This window comes from Hibiscus syriacus, unplaced genomic scaffold, assembly GCF_006381635.1.
Source record: "Hibiscus syriacus cultivar Baekdansim isolate YM2019G1 unplaced genomic scaffold, ASM638163v2 tig00110499_pilon, whole genome shotgun sequence".
Lineage (NCBI taxonomy): Eukaryota > Viridiplantae > Streptophyta > Magnoliopsida > Malvales > Malvaceae > Hibiscus > Hibiscus syriacus.
In genome coordinates this window covers 660574-673083 of record NW_024062761.1, presented here as the reverse complement: position 1 = coordinate 673083, position 12510 = coordinate 660574, and the positions used below count along the sequence as shown (strand labels likewise).

At 34.0% G+C, this 12510-nt stretch overlaps 2 protein-coding genes across 2 annotated transcripts; one reads left to right on the top strand and one right to left on the bottom strand.

Annotated features, from left to right (window-relative positions):
* The first annotated feature begins 4978 nt into the window (after positions 1-4978).
* On the top strand, positions 4979-5605 carry LOC120129409 (phenylalanine N-monooxygenase CYP79D16-like). The gene has a single exon (XM_039146915.1). The coding sequence runs from the start codon at positions 4979-4981 to the stop codon at positions 5603-5605; it is 627 nt and encodes a 208-aa protein (XP_039002846.1).
* Positions 5606-7427: 1822 nt separating this feature from the next.
* LOC120129408 (uncharacterized mitochondrial protein AtMg00810-like) lies at positions 7428-7865 on the bottom strand. Its single transcript, XM_039146914.1, has one exon. The coding sequence runs from the start codon at positions 7863-7865 to the stop codon at positions 7428-7430; it is 438 nt and encodes a 145-aa protein (XP_039002845.1).
* Between the last annotated feature and the right edge of the window lie 4645 nt (positions 7866-12510).

Here is a 12510-nt window from a genome sequence, read left to right as displayed (position 1 = left end):
TCATACAAGTTTCATAAATATCTTCATCCATGTCCTCCTGGACCCATTGGAATTGTGAACTAGTACCAGTAATAGGTCCATCTAAATTTTGTTCTATAAAAGACAAACTTTCTGATCTTGTTTTTATGTAATCTCTACCTCCATCCCCGATGTCTATCAAGTCTCTAGGGGTGTTATGAAGTAAATGTACCAACCCTATTTAATTAGAATTAATTTATGATTTAGAGAAAATAATTTATTGTTTAATTATTTTAATATATAAGTATAAATTGTATATATTTAGAAAGGTTCCATGACCTTCATTTCTTGGGCCTAGTTCTATATATTTGAAGGGTCAAGCATTAGTACTACAACAAAATGAAAGTCACATCAACATGATTAAGATTAATTTAAAAATATATCTGAATATGATGCCGCTAAAGAAAATGCGTAATTTGATAGGTAGAGCTCTTGGTCTTTTATCAACCCTCTTTCAAGCATTAATGATTTGTCCGATCAATTGAAAGGAGAAGCAATTTTTTCTAAGATAGATCTAAGGACGGGGTACCATCAATTAAAGATTAAAGAGGCTGATATCTCAAAGACAGCTTTTCGGACGCGGTATGGGCACTATGAATTTGTAGTGATGCCATTTGGTTTGACTAATACACCAGCAGAATTCATGGATTTGATGAACTGATTATTTCAACCATACTTGGATCAATTTGTGGTGATATTTATAGATGATATATTGGTATATTCCAAGTCAAGAGAAGAACATGATGCTCATCTTCGAGTAGTTCTTCAGACACTCCGCGAGAAAAAGTTGTATGCCAAATTATCAAAGTGCGAATTTTGGTTAGCCGAAGTTGCTTTCCTGGGCCACATAGTCTCTATAGAAGGCATAAGAGTAGATCCAAGAAATATCCAAGCTATTTTGTGGTGTCATTTTCCTGGATGGAGAAATGTCAAGAAATCTTTGAAAGGCTCAAGAGAATTGTAACAGAGGCCTTTGTACTTGTACAACCTGAGTCGGGAAAAGACTATGTTTTGTTTAGTGATGCATCCCATAATGGACTGGGGTGTGTTCTGATGCAAGATGGAAAGGTTGTGGCTTATGCTTCAAGACAGTTGAAGAATCAAGAGAAAAATTATCCGACGCACGATTTAGAATTGGCAGTAGTTGTGTTTGTACTGAAAATCTAGCGTCATTATCTGTATGGTGAGCGGTGTCATATTTACACAGATCACAAGAGTTTAAAGTATTTATTGACTCAAAAAGAATTCAACTTGAGGCAAAGAAGATGGATTGAGATTCTAAAGGATTATGATCTGATTATCGATTATCATCCCGGAAAGGCGAATGTGGTAGCAGATGCACTAAGCCGAAAGATTTTTACCTCTTTACATGCCTTGGATGTGCATTTGTCAATAAAGAATGATGGTGCCTTAATTGTTGAGCTTAAGTTAAAGATGATGTTTTTATATGGGATTAAAGTTCTATAAAGTCAAGGTGAGAAATGTTTGGAGAGGTTGGAACAAGTTGTAAAGAATAAGACCAAAGACTTCGAAATAAGAGTGGATGAATGTCTATATTATAGGGGAAGACATTACATTCCCGATAATGATGACTTGAAGAGAGATATTCTTTATTAAGCACATTATAGCCCATTGACGATGCATCCAGGAGGTACTAAGTTGTATCAAGATTTAAAAGTCGTTACTGGTGGCCTAGCATGAAAAGAACTATCACAGAGTTTGTTTCCAAATGTTTGACATGTCAGTAAGTGAAAGCTAAACATCAAGTGCCATCCGGGTTACTACAACCAATAACCATTCCTGAGTAGAAGTAGGAGCGGGTTACAATGGATTTTGTTTCGGGGCTACCTTTTTCACCGGGTAAAAAGGACTCAATATGGGTAATAGTAGACAGATTGACCAAGACGACTCATTTTATCCAGGTTTGAGTGGATTACCCGATGAATAAGTTTACGAAGTTGCATATAAAGGAGATAGTTAGACTGCATGGAGTGCCGATATTAATAATGTCTGATCGAGACCCAAGATCTACTTCAAGATTCTAGAAGTCTTTGCATGAGTCATTGGGTACTCGATTAAACTTCAGTACAGCTTTTTATCCGCAGAAAGATGGACAGTCAGAGCAAGTTATTCAGATACTAGAGGATATGCTAAGGGCATGTGTGATTGAGTTTATGAGATCATGGGAAAGGTATTTTCCTTTAGCAGAACTTGCGTATAACAATAGTTATCAATCAAGTATTAAGATGGCCCAGTATTAAGCTCTGTATGGGAGAAAATACATAACCATTAAATTGGTTTGAATTAAAAGATCGGGATTTGATTGGCCCATATTTGATGAATGATATGGAGGATAATGTGAAGATTATCCAGAGCAATCTAAAGATATCCTCAAATTGACAAAATTCATATGCAGATTTAAAAAGAAAAGAAATAGAATACGAAGAGGGAGACAAAGTATTTTTGAAAGTATCGCCTTGGAAGAATGTATTGCATTTTGGGGAAAAAGGAAAGCCGAGTCCAAGATTCATTGGACCGTTTGAGATATTAAAAAGGGTTGGACCCGTAGCTTATCAATTAGCTTTGCCTTCAGTTATGGATAAGATACACAATGTTTTTCATGTGTCGGTGCTCAGAGGTACATATCAGATCCCTCTCATGTTATCACGCCTGAACAAATAGAAATCCGATCAAATTTAACTTATGATGATGAACCAGTGCAGATCTTGGTCAAGGAAACCAAAGAATTACGTAACAAAAAGATTCCATTGGTTAAAGTGCTTTGGCAAAATCATAAGGTAGAAGAGGCTACTTGGAAAAGATATGAGGAGATGAAAAAGCAGTTTCCACATTTATTCGTTTCAGGTACTTTTTTAAATTCGAGGATGAATTTCCTTAAGAGGGGGAGAATTGTAATGCCCCGAAAATTTAATTAAGGACTTGCTTGAAAGGATTTAAAATTTGAGAATCTATTTGATTAATTGATAAAGATGAGAATGATTTGGGAATAATAGTTTAGACTAAATTGTAGTAATGGAGGATTAAAAAGGGCATTTTGCCTATTTGGAATAAAATGAATTTAAAATTCATTTTATATAGTATATTAAAGTAAAGAGATAAAAGGGAAAAAGCAAAGTCAACTCTTCTCTTCTTCCTCTTTCACGTGAGAAGCTTTCATCCTAAGCTAAAGATCAGAACCAAGCTCCTGAATCTAGAAGATAAGGGAGAAAGATAAAGTTGTTGATTAGTCATAAGTCTCTACACTTTATTAGTGGAGATTACAAGGTGAGTATCTTGTTGTAAGTATGTAAGAGAAAGAACATTCAAATTAGAATGTTTAAATTCCTATATGTTTTTATATGTATGAAAAGTGATTTTTATATGTATGAAAAGAATATTATGAATGAATTTTTAAGTATGAACTGCTCTAAATCGATTTCATAATTAAAATGCATGAACGGGTGCATTAAGGCATGAAAGGATACCAAAACTAAAATGCATGAACAAATGCATTAAGGCATGAAAGGATGTCATAATTAAAATGCATGAAATGATGCATTAAGGCATGAAAGGATGCATTAAGGCTTAAAAGGATGTCATAATTAAAATGCATGAAATGATGCATTACGGCATGGAAGGATGCCATAAGTAAAATGCATGAAACGATTCATTAAGGCATGAAAGGGTGCCATAAGTAAAAGGTATGAATGGATGTCATAAGTAAAAGGTATGAATAGATGTATTAATTTATGAAAAAAGACCATGACATTATGAATAAAATGAACTAAAGAAAAGTATGTTGGACATACTAAAGTTGGTTATGAGGATAATATGACCGAGGTTTGGTTGTAATAAGTATGATTTAACTAATTCCTATGGATGATACAACTAACTTTGAAGTCAAATAACCATGAGATACTTATGTATACTTTAATGTTCTTTACCCTATCTCACTAAGTAAACGCTTAACATGTGTTGTTTCTTACGCGTAGGTAAAAGCAAAGATTAACTGAGTAAGGAGTGTTTCTGTAGCTGTGGTGATCATCAACTAAGGTGGACTCATCCGTGACACAAGACAATCTTGTTTATTTTGTAAAACATAGTTGGCATGTAATCACAATATTAAAATGCTTTTAACTTTAATTAAGTAGAACTTATAACAATTTAAATCAATGTTTGTTTTATATTAAAATGTTAATGTTTTCAGAAAATGAAAGAAAAAGAAAAAATTAATTATTTTCGAGATTTTCAAAGGAAGAGTTATTTTAAGAGTAGTGTGACATCTGTATCTCGTGTACAGAAGGATATACGGGAGATAAGTGTTACAATTACCTTAAAAAAAGTGTTATTTGGGCAGTCTTTATGCCCATTAAGTGTTTTTCAGCATACTCTCAAAAAATGCGAATACACAATTATGAAAACCCCTAACTATTAGTAGTACAAAATCTCAACAAAGAAAACACCATAACCAATTACAACATACACACCAAAGAAGAAGGAAACAAAAACAAACGGAAAACTGTGAGCTCTCCAATCAAAACAAAATATCATATGAAAAAGAAAACAAAGTCATCTAGACAAAAGCTGAAAACACCTAATCGATATGAACAAACCAAATGAATTAATTATATAAAAGAAACCAAAGCAATGAATTTAAACAAAGAAACGAGGAAAACACAATTAAGAAAGGTCTAGTGCTTCCCTAGGAAAATTACCACTTACTGGAATACATAGGATTTGAAATGAACAAAAGAAAGGTCTAGCCGAGTTTATAAAATTACGAGTTGAATCAGTACAAGTCGAATTTTTTCAAATCGAGTCTAAAATTTTGGTTTTCAAGTCGAGTCGAGTTTTATTTACCCTTTTTATAAAGTATAAATTATTGAAAAATATATGTGTTTATTTGCAGGATTTAATGTTTGCTATAGTGGCTAATCCATCAAATGCAGTAGAATGGGCGATGGCTCAGAAGCTGAATAAACCCGAAATTCTCCAAAAAGCAACTGAGGAAATCGATAGTGTTGTGGGAAAGAACAGGCGGGTTCAAGAGGCCGACATTCCGAAACTGGACTACATAAAATGTTCTGCAAGGGAAGCTTTTCGTCTTCACCCCATTGCTCCTTTCAACATTCCCCATGTGTCCAACAGTGATGCCATTTTCGCCGGTTACTTCATCCCTGAAGATAGTCATGTGTTCGATGGCCGCCGAGGCATGGATCCGAATGTTTGGAACGAGCCGTTGGAGTTAAAGCCGGAGAGACATTTGAAAGATGATTGGGGGAGTGGGGGAGTTGAACTGGTAGAGAATGAACTGAGGTTCATTTCGTTTGTTGTTGGAAGGCGGGGGAGCATCGGCGCCGGACTCAGGTCCGCGATGAAAATAATGCTGTTTGCGAGGCTGATTCAAGGTTTTACGTGGGATGCGCAGCCAAATGAATCGGAAATTTACCTCTCTAATCGAGAGATAATCTTTTCTTGGCGAAACCGTTGCATGCACTCGCTAAACCTCGATTGCCTGTTGCATTGTATACTCAGCTATAAACCATGGATTACGATGGCGTTTCCAATTGGGTTATATTCATCATGATTACGGTATGAACAGATATTATTATAATTATTGCAAATATCGTGGTTGTGAAATAATAGTTTCGGATAATACCTTTATCACTATATAAAGGCAACATAATAAACAGCTATTTAAATTTTTATTTATAACTTAGTTCCAGGCATTAGATCACAACATGAAATATTAAACCTTTTGTTCATTAATGGTTTAAAACTATTTTAGTGATTGATGAGAAAAATTATTGCAAGTGATTGAAATGTAAGACAAAATATAAATAAGTTTAAAAAGGTAAGGTTTAAAATGTATACTTTAAGTTATTTGTGGCTCGAACTCATAGAAAATGAACTTAATTTCAACTAATATGTCTCAACTTATTTTATAAATTCATTTGCGTTCAATTCATATTTTTAATAATTTTAAAATTGTGTTCATGCTTATTTTTCTAAAATTATGTGTGTTTATTTATTTTTGGTGTTTACATTCACAAATACTAAATGAATATATATCACTAAATACTAAATAAACATGTTTATAAAAATTGAACTAATATGTTTATAAACATTAAGCAAATATATTTATAATGAATATATAGTAATAGTAAAAAATATATTCATAAATAATGAACATATTTCATATTTATTTTTTCAATATAAAATAATCAAAGAAAACATAAATATTAATAGCTATATTCTAAATAAATAAAAATATTTTGTTTAATTGAAATTTAAGTTTCTCGTGGTTTAAATGTTATTTAAATAAAATTTTTCCTTCTAAATTTTAATTTACAATTTTAAGCAATTGCTGCATATGTTGCTCTGATTCTGTTTTAATGGTTAGAGGTTTTTCTTTTTTATATTATAATAATTTTTCTGCTTAGATAATTCAATTTTAAAGATATGAATTTTGAGGTCACAATTCTCAGGTGCACACTATCCATAAATTGCAAAAATTTTACGATTTCCATATGCATGGGTATAATTTCAGTGCTATATTTTTTTGATGTTATTAGTCAGTTAAATTTTTTAAGTTAACTATTTTTATGAACGTGTTCACGTAAATATTTTTTTTAATCATGTTAATTTGATGTTAAAAACTATTTATAAATAAAAAATTAATAAATAATTTAATTTAATAAATTTATGCTTAAAAATATTTTTAGTTATTTTATATCAATATTTTATTGTGAATATTTAATTATATTAAAAAATCAACTAATAACAATCAGATTATGTAAATATATAAGTATATAGATTATACAAAAACCAATTGTATAAAGAGATCATATCAAACTACAAAAAAATGATATTTTACATTATATAATAATTTTTATTCATTAAAATTTATATTATCATCCGTTAAGAATTTGGATTTGATACAAAGAAATACCCTCTACTTAAGAAAATAGTCGAAGAATATAAACTGAGAAAGATGTACTTTTTATTCACTTCTTTATTTTTTAGCTGATGGACAATATTTATATACAGATCTAAGGTGGTAATTACACTCAACAACTCTAACAGATAGGTCTAGCTGGCAAAGCTAGATAACCATACGTACAACTGCTACAAGACTTCTAGAATACTCCAATATCTTTCCTGTCCTTTCCTTCTTCAACCTCTTGAAACGGAAGCACCCCCAATTTTCGTCTGAACAGAACAAGATACTCCTTTGACAATACCTTAGTGAAGCCATCTGTCACCTGATGCGCAGAAGGCACAAAATTCACTTTAAGCTTGTCTGCTATCACCTTTTCTTTCACAAAGTGGATATCAAGCTCCACAAGCTTGGTTTTAGAGTGATACATTGGGTTCGCGCTCATCGCAATCGTGCTCCAGTTGTCACTTCATATGACTGGCACAGCTTCCATAGTCACCCTCATGTCGCTTAACAATTCCTCCAGCCAAGTTGTATCTGACGCTACATCAGCTAGGCTGCGATACTCGGCCTTTGTGGTAGACTGAGATACTATCTTTTGCTTCCTTGATCCCCATATCACCAAGTTACCACTCAAGTAAACACAACTACCAGAGATTGAACGTTTTTCATCAACACTTCCTCCCCAATAGACATCAGCAAAGGCGATGAGTTGAAGATTTTCTAAAGAAGGGAAGAACGCTAACCCGTAATCAAGTGTACCGTTTAGGTATCTCAGCACACTTTTCACTGCCACTAGGTGTTGTTCACAGGGTTTATGCATGAATTGATCCAACTTATTTACACTATAGGCGATATCAGGCCTTGTGAGACATGCATACAACAATGAACCAACCAAGCTGCGCATATGTTAGCACATATGTACTCCCACTACTCCCATGTTTTATAAACAAGGAGTCGTCTGCACGAGACATCCGAAACCCAATACTCATCAAGAAATCTCGCAACTTCGAATACCATCTTCTCGGCGCTTGTCTCAAGCCATACAAGGCCTTTTAACCTTACAGACTAGCACAGTCCCATCTTTTGTCTGCTTCTCAAAACCTTGTGGTTGTTCCATAAACACATCCTCATGTAAATCGCCATTTAGAAAGGCGATATTTATATCAACCTGTCGTAAATTTCATCGATTTCGAGTTGCCAAAGTCAACACAACATTCACTTTGGACAACTTGATTACTGGACTCAGCGTCTCTTGAAAGTACTGTTCATGTGTTTGCGAGTACCCCTTTGCCACAAGCCTGGCCTTGTATCTTTCTATCGTTCCATCCGCGTTTCGTTTGACTCGAAACAACCACTTACACCCCACGACTGATCTTCCTTCTGTCAAAGTTACCAGTGACCAAGTATGATTCTTGATCAATGCTTTATATTCAGCAAGAACTGTTGCCTTCCATACCGGAGATTTAAGAGCTTCATGAACTGAAATGGGTTATATTTCATCATTGCTTTGCACTGCAGTATACAATTTTGGCTTAAAAATACCTCTTTTATTGCGTGTTATCATATGGTGACCATATATACTCACTGGTACCTCGCCTTGACTATCTGTGGGCAAAGCCTAAGTAAGACCTTCATTACCCGAACGTGTCACTTCTTGATCTCCTGAACCAAGCTGTTCATCAGCACCAGCAACACCTTCATTACCAGACTGTGTCACATCTGCATCTCCTGAACCAAGCTGTTCACCAGAACCAGCAACGCTAGAATGAACCAGTGAAGCAGCCTCATTGCGTGTCACAATCGGAATATCACCATTTGGTGACTGCTGAAATGCTCTTTCTCCATGTGACAACTGTCTTGCTAAATTTGTACTTGAACTTGCAGCACCAGGGGTAGGTAATCTAGCCTGACTCCCTTGAAATGGATAATAACCAACGCACATTCTGTTAGCATTGTGACTAAGGGTAATGCTCTTGACAACTTGTTTTGTCCAGTATCCAAATGCACTTGATGAGCTTGACTAGCCAAACCTGCAAACGAAAAACACTCCCCATCAAAGGACACATGCCGAGAAATTTATATTCTACCATCCAATGCCGTACATTGATCATAGAACTGTAACCCAAAAAGGTATACGGTTGTGACCTATAACTCATCTTATGATCTTGTTATGGTCTTAAATGTGGGAAGCATCGACACCCAAACACCCTTAAGTACTCATAATCGGGTTGTTTAGCAAACAAAGCTTCAAATGGAGACTTGCCTTGCAAAACAGGAGTTGGCATTCGATTTATAAGATGGACAGCTGTAGTTACAGCATAAGACTAGAAACGAAATGGCAAGCAGGCTTGAGCCAACAAATCCAAAGCTGACTCGATAATATGATGATGTTTCCGCTCAACTATATCATTCTGTTCGGATATGTGCAGACACGACAACCGATGAACAACACCAAGCGTTTTTAACCACACAGAAACAGGCCTATACTCACCGCCCCAATCAATCTGCACTTCCTTGATGGTTGTATCAAACTGAGTTTTTACCATAGCATAGAACATTTGAAAAGTCTGAAGAACCTGATCCTTAGTTTTAAGCAAATAAACCCTGCAATGCCTTGTACATGCATCAACAAACGATACATAATATCGAATACGATGCTATATGTGAAGGCCCTCATACATCAGAAAATACAAGTTTAAAAGGTTTGTCGTATATAGTTGTAGAAGTTTGAAACAACAATTTATGGCACTTGCCCATTCGACAAGCTACACAAAACGAACTATCAATTTTATTGCTTTACGAATGAAACACCAAACCTAATTGTTTACAAACTTGTACAAGAGTTGATCCACACAGGGACTCTGGTTTTTCTGATTTAGTGGACTTTTTGATTTAGAAGAATATAGAATTTGAGATAAAGATAAAAAAAATAAGAATAAAATAAATAATTAAATATAAATAGTTTAAAATGGAAGATAAACATAGAATAATAAAATAATAAATAATTGTAACCCCTCAGATCGATGCAGGTAACCTGATCCGATCTGGAGTGTCACATTAGGACCACCGAAGCGACCCACTATAAATCTCGAAAATTTAAAACTTTTTATCAGAACATGTAAACTCATAAAATCATTTATCAGTATTCAGAAATAAAATAGATTTTCAGACTCATATATAAAACAAAATACAATTACATGCCCCCTAATCACATGTACCATCTTCTACAAGCAACGCCGGAAGAACTCTCTTACTGAAGTCGATAACTGTACTGGTACAATTCTTTTAACCTGCAATAGTGAGTAATAGAGTGAGCTTCGGAAAGCTCAGTAATACAAAACTACCAGATGATGCTGAAGAACGTGCAGATATAGATAAACATATATTTCCTTATTGGTTCAGATATTTATAGATTTTTAGGCTGAGATGAGATCCCATTGATATCTCAGGTAGTAACATATAATATTTAATTCAGATGGAAATATTTCGGATGTCTAGGTTCGAGAGATCAGAATAGGTTATCTAGTGTGTTCTCGTAAAACTAGTGAAAAGATACAAGTCTTTTTAAAACATATATTTTTTTAAAATCCTAATAATCCCTCCAACCGCTACACATCATAATGTGTAGGTTCCCCAGAACCATACACCCAACTGCACAGCCAGTAAGACCCTAAGCACAAAGCCAATGAACCTGCATACTTCCTCCAATAATAACCCCCCAAATAAAATATTTTTCCGTCAGTAAAAGGAGATATCAGAAATCAAAACATAATTCATATATCAAAATATAATCCAGGTCAGAAATCAAAACAGAATTCTGATCAAGTATCAGAATATAATTCAAATCGAAAATCATATAAAACATTCATATGATTGGGGAACACACCAGAGTTTCCAGATTTATTCAAAGATAATGAATAATCTTATCGGGTAGAGTAACACAGATCTTCAGTATGCCGATAGAATACCGAAAGTTAGAATCACTATTGGAAGAGTTCATTAACTGATGAAATCATCAGTTATTCAGAATGTGATTTATCGGGATCATATATTATTCATAAATTTTTCGGAAGCTCTACGTAATTAAAAGGATATTCAAAATCCTTTACATTTGATTTACTTGTGTTTTCATACATGACCAGAGTGATTTGAGCTGATAAGGAAGAACGAAGATTCAAAACCTTTACAATCTATGTCGATTGATCGGATTATCGAACAACTCTTAGATGGATAGTTCCCATAACTAATGCTTGTCGACTGGTCAATTCATTGTCCTTCCAGGGTATTTACTCTTTAATACCACAAATTCTTGTCCATAGATCATATTCAGAATCATCGATGAATAGATCTTCCAATGTCTTTATTTTATTTCCACGCTTTCACAATATCATGAAATGCTGACGTGCTTGATTTATAGTTCATGACCCAGAAGGACAATACATCATATAAATTCATTGGCATTCCCAGACTCATCCAAATCACTTATTTAATCATCAGTCATTGAGCTTAATTAGTTCACTTAATAGTCAAGTCAATCCCGGTTACTTCAGAGTTTTCCAGAGTAATTCATACATTTTTGAATTTCGGATATATATTGTACTTCCGTTCAGTTCAATTTGGTCTTATTGGTTGATTTGTCTAACGAATATCCACTTCTTAGTACCGAATACGATCTAGAGTTGAGTTGAGCTGGGTACTTCCATAATTATCATCGATCTAAACTTGAGAAGACGAATACACATTTAAGTGATATATATGTCGTTCATGTACTTATATATCATAATGGTTGATCGACTTACTTAAGTTATTTTCCATAACTTTTAAGGGTAGTACAACACCCATGTTTATTTGGATTCTTTAATTAATCCAAAACATTTACTTAGTCTAGGCCATAAGGGTATTTTGGTCATTTTGGTACTCGATTTTATTCTATTCATTTAAGAGCTCGAGGATATCTAATCATTCCTGAGCTTGGTGATATTCTTGGGTAATTTCTATTACAGGGGTATTTTGGTTATTTAACAGATCTGGTGCGTTTCAATCCCTTTATTCTATATGATCTTATTATTTAATTCAAACGTATCATTTTTTCCAAACCTTTCAAACAATTCTGACAAAAGAGCACCCTCGATAATTTATTCTTAACTCGAAGATTTTCAGGTCAATTGTCTTCTCAAAAGTTACCAACATGTTATCGGGAATTTTTTGTACAAAGACAGAATCTTAACATTTAAATCCACAATTTATCGAGTTAAATACGAATCCTCAATGAATTTTCTCATTCAGGGTTAACTTGGACTATTTTTACCTTTCACGAGCATTTTCGTAATTTCTTAACCCAAATAATTTCGGTATTAACTCTTAACGAAAATAACTATAATTTAGAGATACTATGCTTAATTGATTTCTCGAACATTCTCTGGTCTCAAAATGATTCCTTAACAGACTTCTAGTATCTTGCATAAACCCTCTTGGGGGTTAAAAATCGATTATCCAAATTTTCTAAGCAAAACTAGCATTTCTTATGCACAACTGTAATTTATCTGATC

Bases quoted from the DNA above. Each gene is read 5' to 3' on its own strand.
- LOC120129409 (XM_039146915.1), top strand. From the start codon at position 4,979: ATGGCTCAGAAGCTGAATAAACCCGAAATTCTCCAAAAAGCAACTGAG.
- LOC120129408 (XM_039146914.1), bottom strand. From the start codon at position 7,865: ATGCGCAGCTTGGTTGGTTCATTGTTGTATGCATGTCTCACAAGGCCT.